This window comes from Podarcis melisellensis (assembly GCF_964234715.1).
Source record: "Podarcis melisellensis genome assembly, chromosome: 1".
Taxonomy (NCBI): Eukaryota; Metazoa; Chordata; class Lepidosauria; order Squamata; family Lacertidae; genus Podarcis; species Podarcis melisellensis.
Genome location: NC_138528.1, coordinates 83,854,817 through 83,870,243, shown reverse-complemented (window position 1 = coordinate 83,870,243; position 15,427 = coordinate 83,854,817). Strand labels below are relative to the sequence as shown.

Genomic DNA, 15,427 nt, shown 5'->3' with positions numbered 1-15,427 from the left:
TTGGGTATCCTCACCTCAAGCTGTATAAGGCTTTGTATATCAATACCAGAATCCTGAACTTTGCGTTGTAGCTGATTGACAGCCAGTGCAATCATTTCAGTTGCAGCACAACATGGTGGCGACATTCTGCCCCATGAGCTGCTGCATTTTGCCTGCAGGCCCACCTTGGTTGGTTGGTCCCAGCTCCTTCCTGATTATGGGCATATGGCCCAGGAGGCCATTACCTTTCCTCCTTCCAACTCAAGTATTTATTTTCCATTATACACAACCACACTGAAAGAAGCAGAACGACCTAGCCCTCCATTCTCCCTGCTGGACTGTTCTTCAAGGGCTGGATATGTTTGTTTGCTTACCTGCCCTGTTCACTAAGTGCTGGAGTGAATCAATGATGCCTCAGGCTAATTAGCAGCCCCAGTCCCAGGAGACAGAGATGGACTCAGCCTGTGGTTTGCAAGGGACGCATTTGCTCCCCCTCATCTGGCACAGGCTCTTCCGGGATCCGGCAGTGCTAATTGCCCTGGATGAACATGTTTACTGTCTTTCAGCTCCCAGGAGGGGCCCTAGGCAAGGCATGAGGCCAAGCTCCTCCCCACCCCGTGGCTGTTAATACTACGCTGCTGTAAGTGAGCCCTGTCGTTAGACAGAGAGGGCCGCTGCAACACTCAACAGCCCATCCAAACTCCAGAGCTTTCTGATTCTTAACTGCATGCCTTTGAGGGGCTTGTACCTATCCTTTATTTTCAAGAGGGCACTGCAAGTATGCCAGGGCCTACATGGACAGAGGAGATACCCTCCTGGCACAGTTGCTCCCCTCTGCCCAAAGCTGTCCGGCATACTGAGGAGGTTTCCCATGTGGTACACCCACCCACTTCTGCCCCCAGCCTGGAAGAGTTTGCCAGGAGTTCGACGCTCCATGGCATCAGTCACATCTTCCGCCATGGGTGCAACACAGGCCGCAAATTTCTGTGGATCGTGGCCTTCCTGGGCTCCCTTGGCTTCCTCATCCACGTCTATGCAGACCGAGTGGATTTCTACTTTCAGTATCCTCACGACACCACGCTAGAAGAAGAGACCCTCCCCAGTTTGACTTTCCCAGCGATCACCATCTGCAATCTCAACCCTCTTCGCTTTTCCCAACTCTCTGGCCATGACCTCTACTGGGCTGGAGAGTACCTGGGCTTCCTGGATGGCGATGACAAGATTGCTGTGTCCAAGGGCGAGGACGGGGACATTCGGGAGGTGCTAAGTAAGAAGCTAATGCAGAGCAAGGGGGAAAGGAACCTCCCGTTCAACTTCACGGAGCTCCATGACCGCGCTGGGCACCAGATGGACCAGATGCTGGTTCTGTGCAGCTTCGGCAATGAGTCGTGCAATGCCAGTGACTTCGAAACAGTGAGTCTACTGCCACATCGCTGGTCTGTTGAGGATAGTGGGAACACCTCATGGTGATCATGGAAAGGGTAGCATGGGTTCTTAGCTAAGCTAGGGACAAGCAAATAACTGGTAATTCTGTTCCTTCTCTTAAATCAGGGCTGAGGAACCTGTGGCCTGCCCAGTGTTGCTGTACAACAACTCCTATCATCCCTGACCATTGGCCGTGCAAGCTGGGGCAGGTGAGAGTTGGAAGGGCCACAGCTTCCTCATTACTGTATTGAGGGGAGAATTTGATCCACACCAAACCTTTCAAATGACTGAAATGCCATATTCAGGCCAAGCTCTTTTTAAAAAGCTCACTAGTCTCTCCTAGGCCAGTGCTCCTCTCACAAACCGGAACTAAGTTCTCTTGTTAACCCTTGTTTGTGTTCTCTGTAGCCTGTGGCCATTGCGGGGATCAGGCACATTTCCCTATAATCGCAAGCTAATGAAACATGCCAGACTCTAGTCACTCTGAGGTTGTATCTTTAAGGTGTTCTTCCAGTGCCAGGGGGTAATCATGCAGATCACTTCTGCCTCCATCTCCTTTTGGCTACATAGATATTGCTGTTTAGGATTTCACTCAGAAAAGGCTTCAAAACCTCAGATTTCTACATCTCATCAATGTCCCTGACCCTGGGCTTAGAGAGAACCTGCATTACTTTTCTCATCTCACTGGGAAACAATATTTGATGCTGCAAGTCATTCTTTGGGTAGGGGCTTGTGAAGAGTTGTTCTAGTATGACAATGAATCTGAACATTCTTGGATCCTGGTTCTGTTCACAGTGATAGGCAATAACAGCAGAGTGGCAGGGAGTGGGGTTTGTGTTTGGTTTTCAGTAATGGGCTTTGCAGTAGTGGGAAGAACAGACTGCTTTGGCTGGGATGAGCCAAGGGTCCTGTGTGGGAAGAAACTTCATGGCATGCTTAGATACTACTGTGAGCAAAGTCTTTTTTCAGAGTTTGGGCCCACAGATTGTGGGGAACCACTTCCTTTCATCCTAGCAAAACAATTAGTGTTTTTAATATTCTGTTGGGAGCCACCCAGAGTCACTGGGAAAACCCAGCCAGATGGGTGGGCTATAAATAATAAATTCTTATTATTACATTATTATTATTATTATTAACTAAATCTGGAAAGGGTTCAAACTCATTTGGGATCCTAAAACTGAGAATCTTCAGCTCCATGACTTCGCAAGAGATCTAGGGAAGGGGATACTGTGCTTCATGCCCTAGCATCAGCCTTCCAGCTACTAAGACAAGGGGTGGGAAACCTTTTTTCAGCTTAATGGCCACATTTAGGGGTATGATTTGCTGGTGATGCAAAGGGCCAGAGTAAAAAAACGGGCAGAACAATACATATGACTTACTTTTGGACAGTAGACTACGGCTGTGCACACCCTATGCCTTAAAAACACATGCAAACGACGTTTCACCCCTCAAAGAATTCTGGGCACAGTAGTTTACTGCTCACCATCCAAAGTGGCAGGTAAAAGGCAATATTATTCAAGCAATATTATTATTGCTGAGCCACCCGCTCCAGAAAGAAGGGCAAGAAGCCCAAGGAAGTAGTCCTGGGTGTGATCAATCTCCTTGCCTTGTCCGCCTCTTCTACCTGGGTTGGCCCTGGGAGCTCCTCATTGCCACCTGTGTTTTATCCCTTAGTGTTGACACTGGAGCGAGGATGTGTCTGTGTTCCTTTGGATAAATGGTAGGTGTCTGCCTCCTGCTATCTTCCTTCCCATTTGGATGAGACTCCCCCCCCCATAAAATTGAATTAAGTTCTCTCTCTCTCTCTCTCTCTGTGTGTGTGTGTGTGTGTGTGTGGAGAAGGACTTGATCTGGCCCTGCAGGCAGCCACAGCCTGCTGCAAAACAGCCGCTTCATTATCTCTGCTTGCAAAATCAAGAATGCTTTGGAAGGTGCAAATCTCTGCCAGCATCCGCCAGCCCCCTTCCCAGCTTCCTGCCAATCAGCACTCCAGGTCAGTTAGGCACCACTGGTATGGATTGTGGCATAGCCTCCTTGGCCATTTCTATTGCACACCCCTTCATTTTGGGTTTGGTGTATATAGATACACCTTTAAAATGGGTTCACACTTTTTTCTTCCGTTACAACATAGTTAGTAGATGTGCTTAACTAATCAAATGAAAGTCTCTGGTGTCCGTCTTGTGCTAACCCCCAGTCTTCAGGTGAATGTTCTACTTTTTTTCTTTAAAGCACAGCATGAACATTTAGCCAGGGAAACAATTTTTTGACGTTTTGCTGTTTGTTTGTTTGTTTGTTTGTTTGTTTGTTTGTTTGTTTGTTTGCTTCTAAGGAAAAATCATTTATAAAAAGAGTTTCAAAGCTGTTTCAGGGAGGAGGGGCAGTGTGTTTGTGACATCACAAGGCCAACCAATCCACTCTGTTCACGGCCAGATTCTTCTGGAAAGTGGCTGAGATCAATCCGAGTCAAGGAAATGTACTTTTATATTATACAATATGATATGCAAACTTTGACAACTTGACCACTCAAATATGCAGTTTTTGAGTTGGATGTGGACACTGGCTGGGTCAGATTGAGATAGCAGCAGATCACCCTGGGTCAGCCCACCCAGGTCAATCCAGGGCTGTCAGAAGGTGGAACAGCTGGGCAGGGGGAGAGAGGAAGTAGAGGAAGGCAGCCTCTACAGTTTTAAAGAACAACATGGGACTGTTTGCAAAAGGGCTTTTAAAAAGCTCCACACTGTGCTTTGGCTGTGCATGGCTGTTCTCAGCAAGGGAACACACACACAACCCTAAAGTTCGACTATCCGCTTGTATTCTTCTTGCAAAGTACTGACAGTCTGGAGGCACCCTGAAGGGTAGGAGACATTCTTAAGGGCAGGTAGAGGATGTGGTTCTCAGATCCTATCTGCATATAGAATGGAACATCGTCTATCCTGACACTGGGGGCCAGTTGGGCTAGGGTGTGGTTGTGACTGTTTTGTGTGAACGTGTCTTTAAATGGTACATGCCAGTTGCCTCTTTTCTAGACATCAGGGTGCAATTGTTGTTCTTCAGGGTAACCTTTGTGAGCTACAAATCAGGGGCTTGAGCACTTGGCAAATGGCAGGGAGTTGGCAGAGCCTAGGAGGGCCTGGTGACATGGGTGCATATGAATGTGGCCAACTAAGTGTTGGAAATGTTGGGATGCAACTCAGCATGTTGAGGGATTTGCATAGGATTGAAGCAGGAAGAAAAGGGATTCTCTGAGATTCCTAAATTGCCTCACTGTCCTTTTATCTCTATGCTGACCTTTCCTTGATGCTAGACTGATATTTTCAGGTTGCAGCACTTGTTTCCTGCCTCTCTTACTCTTCTCTCTCTGACTTTCTTTGAGAGAGGTCATCTTGCGATGTATCTCTGCTAAGTGCAAGGACCAAGCAGGACTCCATTGCATCTCAAACTTAGCTGTAACTAATAACTCTTTTCTATTCTAGTATGCATATCCTGTAATAAACTTAAGCTTTCTTATTTTCCATACCAACTGTCTCTGTGTGTGATTGCAACTAAAGTAAGCCTGCTCTGCCAGCAAGGATTCAATACACAGACAGCTTTCAAGCTGTGTGCTAACTCTGCAAAGTAATTCAGCAGTGAGGGCAGGCAGAAATCTTCTCTTCTCTTCCCTCCCTCCCCCCCCAGCCTATCTCTTAAAGGGCTAATTTGGGGCTGGTAGAGCACTTCCAACTGCATGGGGATTTTTTTTTACCCCTAAACAGAACAGGCATGTTATCTCCCCTCCCCTGCAGTCCATTCTACACTTTGCCTGAATTTAGGGCTGTTTTTTCTATATACTGACTCATTCGTATCGAAATTTGGATCTCATTCAGGTATGGGTTTAAGCTGGGTTTGAAGGGTTAAGCTGGAATGGAAGCTTTGGTCACTTTTCTCTGTGAAGGGAGCTCTTGCTCCTCAGGCTTGGCGGCAAAGCTGCGATGACTGTGAGCTTTCCTTGGGGCCGTGATCTAGGGTCATCAAGTCCAGGATCTTGCACCTTTAAGAATGCCCCCAGCTCTGGCTTTCCTTCATCACGCAGATCATGGAGTGGGGTGTGGGTGTGCGCAGTGTGTATGCATGAGAGCCCTGTTTCCCAGGTTCTGGGAAAGACATATGGCAAGGCTCGTTGCTGGGCAGTGGAGACAGCGGCTGCTGCAAGCCGAAACTCAGAGCCCTTGTGGCTGGTGGCTGCTGTGTGCTCAGTGGCTTGGAGCTATGCACAGGAAGAGCCTTAATTCAGTGTGACGGCTCCACTCATTGCGATAATGAGAACAAAGTGAGGCTGCCGTGTGGTACAGTGCACAGGTGTCAGCCGGCTGGCGCTCATCGCATCCCAGCGCTTCAGAGGCAAAGCAAAGGCTGTGGTGTGTGTAAGGGGCGATCAGCAGTTATTTTGGGCGCTCAGCATCTAAGGGAGGAATCATCCTCTGAAAAACAATTGGTCTTTAAGCCAGGAGGACCCCGGGATAACACCACCAGCCATAATGTTTTCCTAAGGGCTCAGCTACAAGGAATCTGGTGTGCTCAGGCTGACAGGCATGATTCAGCTGGCACTGACTCTGAGTCCTGGCACAAAAGGGAACAGTGCCATCAGACCCCTGACGCACAGCATACCCCATGTTGCCACTTCAGCACTGACCCAGATGGAACCCCTCAGCACGTCGCAAACCTGTTGATGCCACATCCATATTCACGCATGCGGGTGCTGCCTTTCTCACAGCATTAGTCCAGGAACATTTCCGGGATGGAGCCGCAGAGAACTTGCCAGCTTGATGGTGCTACTGCCAAATATGAAAGAAAAGGGCACTGCCAGTCTGTTGCTGCCAAGTCTGACTTGGTGGGACACACATCAGAAGGTGGAAATTGGGGGGGGGGTGAACATGAAAGTGTCCTTATGAACTTCCAGTGCCTGTGGAAAGAAACACTTGCTTATACATCTTGCTGCCAGGAATGGTGTATTTTCATGTCAGCCCCTCTCCTGCCCCCTTTGCCCCACAACTAGGCACCTGCCAGGCTGCTAGGAAAGTGACCCTCTTCCCTTCACCACTGGCTTCCCAGAGAAGCTGCCAGGGCAGGAGGAAAAAGGAGGAAGGGCCCCTGCTCAAAGTGCGTAATAACCGAGAAAGGAGTCCCACATCCTGCCCCCTCCTCTGCCTGCCTTTCCAGAGTCAATGGGGCGAGGATTATGAGCCATAAAGCTAGTGATCAATGGATGCTGATGGGAATGTTTCCGGTGAATAAAGCTGGCACCTGGGAGAAAGGAATGGCTGTTTCTTTCTCTCTCTCTCTCTCTCTCTCTCTCTCTCTCTCTCTCTCTCTCTCTCTCTCACACACACACACACACACACAGCACCATTTCACTAAGGAAAGGTGGAATATGGCATGGCTGGTGGGTATTGCAGGGTTAGACCAGAGGAGGGTAGAAGCATGGAAGGCCTTTGCAATGGAGACCTATGGAGGAAATGGAGGAAAGAATGTAAGTAATATGATTTATCCCGCTGAGGTGCTCTGGTACCACGGGTCAAAATAAAGGTGATTGCCACACAGCATAGGAAACCTGCCACATGAATGCAATTTGCTAAAATAGATCCCTCTGGGACATTGTGCTTGAAGTGTCTTTGGAGCAACTTCCTAGAGAATGCCTGTGTGGGACATTCCTCATGCCCCAGGCCTGTATACTTCTGGCTAGCAGACAAAGAAGGTCTGATGTGGCAAGGGGATTCTCCACGTCTGCTATGCAGAGAAGTGTGGAGGACATGATGGGTTGTGTGTGTGGCTAATGGCTGGGTAGTTGAAGTAAACTGGTCAGCTTTGTGGAGCCTTGGCCATGTAGAAACAGGGGTCCATATATCTTGGCCCACATGATCCTGAAAAACATTCCCTCCTGTTGACAGTTCAGAGGCTTGATTCCACATAATCCAGTCTACAGTCTGTGACATTGCTCTGTGTAAAACTTAAGCTGAAAAAAGTGAAGGCTTATGCCACAATAAATCTGCTATCCTTTAAGGGGGCACAAAACTCTTTGTCGGTTTGGTTCAGCTGGTGTTGAATGGGAAGCAAATCCCCAGCCACTTGGGCCTCACAGTCGTAAACGCAGTCCCCAGTTAGGGTGGTGGAGGTGATAGCAAGGCAAGCGGGAGGGCTGATTGAAGGGGGCTCTTTGAGGAAGGGTTTTATCTCAGGTTGGTGACAGTTAGATACCTTGGAGAGTGGTGACATGCTTTATGTCCTTCATAAAAGCAACAAGGGCACCTGTGTTTTTGTGTTTGCGATACCTTAAAAGCTAACAAATTTATTGTGTCAGAGGCTTTGGTAGGCTGGAGCCCATTTCAGCAGCTTCGTGAAGCACTACCTGCAGTGGACAGTTTTCACCTCTTTCTCTCTCTCCACACATACACATGGATCCAGACAGATGCATTGGGACAGTGACATTACAGACTGAAGCTGGAAGGCCCAGCAGTGTTTGAGGGGGGTTGTCAATTCAGAGCAAACCCAAAATGGGATCCACAAACAGTGAAAAGAATTAGAAGAAGTAGGTGTGCCCCACTCCCAACTGGCATAGTGAGGTGAATAGTGTACTGCAAGTGTGGAGAGCTTTTCTATCTGTTGAAGGCTGCTTTCCCTCAGGATCAGCCTGTTAGGGCTTTGCATTTGAGTGGTGGGCAGAGGCAGGGCCAAAGGTGGATAGAGCCAGAGACAAAAGTGGACAGGAGGGAGCATAAACACCTTAAAGAGTACAACCAGTTTGCATACACACCATACATTTAAAGCAACCCCCACCCCCTGCCTGATAATCATGGGAACTGTGCTTTACCCTTCACAGAGCTACAATTCCCAGCACCCTTAACAAACTACATTTCCCAGGATTCAGGGTGAGCGGGTGAGCTTTAAATGTATGGTGTATATGCAGCCTTGCTTCCTGTAATGGGTTGGTCAACCCCATCTTTACTGAGCTAAGGTCTGATAGTATCAAATCAACAAACAAATGCCTACTGCTTTACTGCTGGAATACTTTTTGTTGAATTAGTGACTTTCAAGGCTCTTGCAGAATGTCCAGGAAGACTGAAGTGTTCCACAACAAATTTCCTTCATGTTTATTCAAGCCCACTCTGCCTAACAAGCTTGGTGGGCGAATGAGGCCTCTAAGCCATTGCTGACCCAGAGATTGCTCCTCTCCTCCCTCCAGTACGCAGCAAATGAACAGAAAGGAGCTGGGTGGCACTCACAAATCCCCTGAAATCCGAAGACAATCTTATTAAGAACCACTTAAGAGGTATCGCAGTGAGCTGTGATTCAAGCAATCGCAGGCTCATCACCTTGACAGAACCTGCCTTCCACACAGCCCTAATGGTGCCAGCATGGTCCAAATAGCAGCTCATTCCCAAGGCCAACTCATGCCATCAGCATTGTCTCCAGCTCCATGCAGTTGATTACAACAATCATAAAGCTCTGGGGAGAGGAAGGTGGGAGAGAGGAATGACTCAGTGATGTCCCCCCCCCACCCGCCCCAGCAGTTTTCATAGAAAAATAATTTAAGGGAGGGGAAGTTAACAGGTTGCTCACCCATTTCTGGTTGTGTGAAGGATGTGTGCTATACACTACTGGAGGAAGTTCCAATTTTTTCACTGCAAGGGCTGCATCTGTCCAAAGGCCTGTGTGGAAAAGCACATCAGTACTTCAGCTGCTAGGCACAGAGCTATGAATTCCTGTGTGAGCATAGGTGTCACAACATTTACACATCTTTACTCAGGCACTGCTCAGGCATTGCTCAGTGGTGGCAGTTAGGAAATGCAGCATGCCCATTATCTGTGCCACAACTGGCCCCTTCTGCCTTGCTTAGCAACATAGGAGCATAGGTAGCTTAGTCAGGTCAGTGGTGCTGCTGTCCAAATCACCTGGTGAGCATCAGGTTGGGGGTGGTTGCTTATACATTGACATAGAACAGCCTTCTCTAACTTGATGATCCTCAGCTGTTTTGGACCAACCAACCAACTCTGATACCAACTCAGACTCAGCTAGGAGTCTGAGTGGTGTGAAGAAATCTTGGCAATGAGCTGGCTGGTTTCAGAACACACAGGCACCATTGCCCTTCTTCCATACATTCTGAAACCCCAAAATGGTGAGGAGTGGGAGGGACTTGCTTGAGAGCAGTTTGTGGCCCCATCCCATTCCTCAGAGTGCAGGCATTTGGCACTGACATGCTCCCAACATGCCACGGTGCTTTCTCCAGAGCATGTCCAGGCTCTGACAGGTAAATACCAGGCTATTTTTAGCCGCTCCCCCTGCTGCGTGCTGCAGCTGTTCTTTTCATTCAGATGAACAGATTTACCTCAATTTCATGTCCCACTGAGGCACAAGCCTAATCTCCCTGAAATTAACCTTTCCTGCTTCCCAGAATACCTGTCCCCTGGGCCAGGCCACTTGGGATCAGGGACTAATCTCCTAGTAATGAGCCAGAACCAAAGCTGACTGTCCCCATATTCGCTGGGGCATGCCTGGCAGCTCTGCCAGGGGAGTCACTTCCTTGACCATTGCTGATCCCTGGGAGAAAGAGTCACTTTTTCTAGGAGGGTACAGAGCCTCCCCAGATCATGGGTGGCTGGGGGTTTGGAGGATAACAGCAGTGGGTGGGTAGGTGGGTGTATGTGTGGATGGGTGAGGGGGAAAGTGTTGGGTAGTTGCTGTGAGATTGGATCAAGCCTCAGTTCCACCCACCTTAACCCCCTGCTTTGTGCAATGCTGCAAGAATGTGAACTGAACCTGAAAACTTGTTGTTGTTGTTTAGTCGTTTAGTCATGTCCGACTCTTTGTGACCCCATGGACCAGAGCACGCCAGTCACTCCTGTCTTCCACTGCCTCCCGCAGTTTGGTCAAACTCATGCTGGTAGTTTCGACAACACTGTCCAATCATTGCATGCTCTGTCGTCCCCTTCTCCTTGTGCCCTGAATCTTTCCCAAAATCAGGGTCTTTTCCAGGGAGTCTTCTCTTCTCATGAGGTGGCCAAAGTATTGGAGCCTCAGCTTCAGGATCTGTCCTTCCACATCTGTTCTGAAAACTGGAAGAACACAAGGGCTTTTTTGTTAATTTCTGTCTGTGAAAATGTAGTCTCTTGTCAGAAGCAGAATGGTTTTGAACCTATCAAGACTTTGCTCACCATGCCTAGGCATTAAAGTGCCAAATATTAGGGACAGTGTTGGTCTTCTGGCCACCACCCACAGTGAACACAGAAACTGCTCCTCTGACACCTCCAGGATGTGGCTGTGTATCCTTGTAACTATTTTAGGATGCTCATGAGCAATGCATTGTAATACATTCTGTAATTCAGTCTTGGAGACAGTATTATTCCACCCACTCTGCCACTGTAAGAATAGGTGGGTGACAAGTTTTGGATGACTACTTTGTGACATTTTTAGTTGGTCCTAATAAATGTAATTTTTGGATAAACCCCTTATTGGGACAACCTATTTCTTTTGTTATGTCCAACTTTTTTTTATTCCTTAAGCATATAGCTTGAGGCTTAATCATATAGCTTTATCATTCTGTAGCATATGGCTAATGTCGCTGGAGGGCACTGTGTTGATTTGGAGATATATACTGTATATATACTCCTTTTTCTGTTTTGACCCCAATGAAGCCAAGTTCTTTGTTATTTTATTTTATTTCAAATGAAATCAAAAGGTTAGCAATGGGCACCCATACTCATTTGGTCACTGGAGGACTATATAAGTGGCATTCCCGTCACCAATCCATCATAGCATCAGTGATTTATTGGGACTGCATACAAAATATGACACACTCAAGTGCTGAGAAAGGTAGGACAAGGCCTGCATGCAACATGAATCAAGGCTTCCATGTGAGATGTATCTATTCTCCAGAATACGCCCCTTGCATCAGTCTTAGATTGGAGAGAGCATAATGGAGATTTGGAGCTGCATAATGGTGATTTCTGGGGCCTCCAAACCTAAAGTGAAGACAGGGGTGCTGGCCTTGGTGCTGGCCTTGTTTTGGTCTTCTGGTACTGTCCAAGGTACTGAATCTCATCTCCTTTGGTGGTGCTAGCTAATCTATTTGTTAGCTATATGCATTGGATATTGGTGTAAGCCCGACTTTAATGCCCAAAAGAAAACTCATGGTGGATGATGAGAAGAAGAAGAAGAAGAAGAAGAAGAAGAAGAAGAAGAAGAAGAAGAAGAAGAAGAATGGACAGGATTAAATACCAGTATTCCATTAAAACAACCAATAAACACATCTCAGTGATCTGCAGCATACTGTAAATAAACACATCCTGCCTGCGTGAAAGCTTGCTGAAATAGGGATTTTCTAAAGCTAAAGAACACCAGAGCCCAAGGGCCTCCCCTGGAAGGAACCTCACATTTACAGTGCTGCTACATATATATCAATCTCTGACTTTTGTCTTCTTGGTTTCTGGGGATTTTCCTGTTGTTAGTCTGTCTCTCACAGCTACAATAAACCTACCATTAAAATTATGGAGTGGTCATTTCTTCATCAGAGGGCAAACGGGCAAATCTAGCAGAGGATCAAATACTTTCCCCCCTCACTGTAGCAGTGGAGACACGATAGTCCCCTGTGACACCCCATAACGTAGCCACCAGGGGGCCAAAAGGCACTCTCCCAGTACTACTCTTTGGATTTGGTCCTGAAAGCAGGATTGCAACCACAGTAACACAGTGTCCCCAGTTCCCATTCCCCAGAGCCAGTCCAGGGGGATATCATAGTCAATGGTATCAAATGCCAATGAAAGATCAAGAAGGAGGAGTAGGTTGCATATAAGGAATTGCTTCTTGACTGACACTGAGTATAGAGGCATTTTAAGATTAAGACTAGCATCTTGACTCTTACCTGGAAACTGCTAGCGAGTGCAATCTCATCGGCACTGAAGTAACATATTCTCCCTGGTAGCTAGCCAGGCAGCAGTTTTTTTGTACCAGCTGCAATTTCCAAACCATCTTAAAAGAGAGTCCCACAGAGAGGGAATTCAGTAATAGATCTGAGAAGTTCTGAAGGCATGGATGACTTGGGCCATATACCCATCCTTGTGGAGAGGGGAGAGGTTGTGGTTGGCATCTCAGCTTAAACAGGTAAAAGAGATTTGGCCTCTTTGCTTTTTAGCATAGTCTAAGATGCTGGGCCATCTCTTGGGTGCTGTATGAAGTGCTGGAGCTTGACTTTTGAATGCTGCCATGCTTCCCTACCTACTGTGCCAGCTGTGGCACTTGCTGGCTCTCTACCTTGCTGGAAGTTGGTGAGGTAGCAATGGATTTTTACAACAGTGTCATCACAGGGTAGGATAGATCAGGCTTCTGTATCACAGAAGAGCAGCAATAATTCATTACTAGCACCTGCTCCTCAAGTCTTCAGAACTGTTTCGCTCATTGAAACTTCCTCTCTCTGTATGTGATATTGGACTATGTGTGTAGGTACAATAGATGTTCCCTGCCAGTTTATATAGTGGCTGAGAAACTAATGTTATGAGTCAGAATCCTCTGGTTGAAATCTTGTATCTGCCATAAACCCACCACATAATTACTTGCTGAAAAGTGCTGTCCCAGTTTGCATTCTCCACATGTAATAGGAAAATGCATCTAGGTTATCTAGATCCACTCCAGTCTGGTTTCAGGCTCAGTTTTGGCACTGAAACAGCTTTGGCCATTCTGATTGATGAACTCTATCAGGAGAGAGACAGGCAAGTGTGACCCCAGTAGTTCTCCTTGATCCCTCCTTGGCTTTTTACACCATTGACCATGGTGCTCTCCTGAAGTGGGAGTTGTAGGTACTGTATTAGGATGATTTTTATCCTATCCACAGGATCGCCACCAAAAAGTAGTACTTGGAGATTATTGTTTGGTTTCATGGCTTTGGAGCTGTGATGTCCCACAATGGTCCATTCTGTCTCCTATGCCATTTAGCTTGGACGTTAAAAACAGCTGGGAACTGTTGTCCAGGAATCTGGAGCATAGTGGCATCAATATGCTGATGACATATTCCTTCTTAATCGAGAGAGGCTGTGGACCAGAGTCTGGAGGCAGTGATGAACTGGATGGGGGCTAATACAGTGAGGCTGCATCCTGATATGATCGAAGTACTGTGGGTGGTTGGTTCCTGTGTTTGGGAATTAGGTGTGTGATCTGTCCTGGCAGGGGTTGCACTCCCTTTGAAAGAACAGATTCATAGCTTGGGAGTTCTCCTGGATTCCAGGTTGTCACTAGAATCCCACATGATTCCTGTGGCTAGGTGCTCTTATGCCCAACTTAGGCTGATTTGCCAGCTATAGTCATTTGTGGGTCAGCATAGCCTGGCCTCACTTCTCCATGCCCTTGAAAACAATCGGGAGGCTGCAACTGGCACAGAATGCAACTGCTGGTCTGGTAAGTGGGGCAGTGTAGTTGGGGCCTGTCTTGAAAGTGCTGCACTGGCTGCTTGTGAACTACTGGGCTAAATTCAAGGCATTAATACTAGTGTAAAGGTAAAGGTAAAGGGACCTCTGACAGTTAAGTCCAGTCGCGAATGACTCTGGGGTTGCGGCACTCATCTCGCTTTACAGGCCAAGGGAGCCAGCGTTTGTCCACTCCGCAGACGGTTTTTCTGGGTCATGTGGCTAGCATGACTAAGCCACTTCTGACGCAATGCAACACTGACACCAGAGCAGCACACAGAAACGCCGTTTACCTTCCCGCTGGAGCGGAACCTATTAATCTACTTACACTTTTTGGCGTGCTTTCGAACTGCTAGGTTGGCAGGAGCTGGGACCGAGCAACTGGAGCTCACCCTGTTGTGGGGATTTGAACCGCCGACCTTTTGATCGGCAAGCCCAAGGCTCAGTGGTTTAGACCACAGTGCCACCCGCATCCCTAGTGCTAGCATATAAAGCCCTAAATGGCTTGGAACTCAATCACCTAAAAGAGCACCTTCCCCGATATCAACCATCTCAGACTCTAGGATTGTGAGGCAAGTGAGGCCTCATTGGTGGTGCCCCCACTGGGGGCTGCCTTTTCAGTGGTGGCTCCCCATTTGTGGAATACTCTCCCTGGTGAAGTGCACTTGTTTCTCTCTTTGTTGACTTTCAGAATAAATTTTAAAACATTCCTTGTTTACTCAACACTGAAAGACACTGTATGTGGGTTTTGTTTTGTTTTTTTTGCAACCTTGAGATCACTGGTTGAGCTACTGTTGTTGAACTGTTTAAAGTGTTTTAAAACTGTTTAGATTAATTAATTTTTTTTTTTTAAAAAGTTTCATCACGGCTCTGTCTTCCATCCTTGGCTCCTTTGCGTTTAAGGGCATGGTATAATGTATGAATGAATACAATAAATAAATAAAACTAACCCACTTTGCAAAGCTCTTATAAGGGTCATCCAGATAATGCAGACGTGGCATTTTGAACACTAATGAATATGGTGTAGTGGTTAGAGTGTTGAAACTAGAGCATGGGAGACCAGAGTTCAAATCCCCATTTGGACATGAAGCTAACTTGGTTACATTGGGCCAGTCACTGTCTCTCAACCTAGCCTGCCTCATAGGATTGTTGTGAGGAGAAAATGGGGAGAGGGAGAACCATGTATGCTACCTTGAGCTCCTTGGAGGAAAGGTGGGCTATCAGTGTAATAATAGTAATAATAATAGATTATTATCACTATTATTTATCATGTTCACCATGCAAGTACTATCATCTACAATATCATTGGCGTGCATTCAGCAGGGAAAGCGGCTCAGAGCCTCCCCAGAACCATAGCTCTACAAGATGTTCTCCTCTGTGTTGCTTCTCTCCCCCCCCCCAGGCAACACCCCTCAGCTCCCCACCAGCTGGCAGCTCAGTAGAATTGCCCCCATCCTTCATGCCACCCCAGGAACACAGCTGGCTGCAGAGTATTCTGGCACCCATCCACTCCTGCACCATTAATGTTCTCTTTCCTGAGTTTTCCCAGAAGCTTTCTTTCACCCCCCCCACCCCCTGCCATTGGCAGGCTCCTGGCA

At 47.3% G+C, this 15,427-nt stretch overlaps 1 protein-coding gene across 3 annotated transcripts in view; it reads left to right on the top strand.

Moving 5' to 3' along the window:
• Positions 1-744: 744 nt before the first annotated feature.
• The window catches only part of ASIC4 (acid sensing ion channel subunit family member 4), a 208,000-nt gene continuing 193,317 nt past the window's right edge, over positions 745-15,427 (top strand). For all 3 annotated transcript variants that reach the window (XM_081884146.1, XM_081884149.1, XM_081884151.1), the window contains exon 1: positions 745-1,392. In XM_081884146.1, coding sequence (XP_081740272.1) covers positions 760-1,392 — 633 coding nt within the window. In that variant the 5' untranslated portion in view covers positions 745-759. The remainder of the gene's footprint in view (positions 1,393-15,427) is intronic.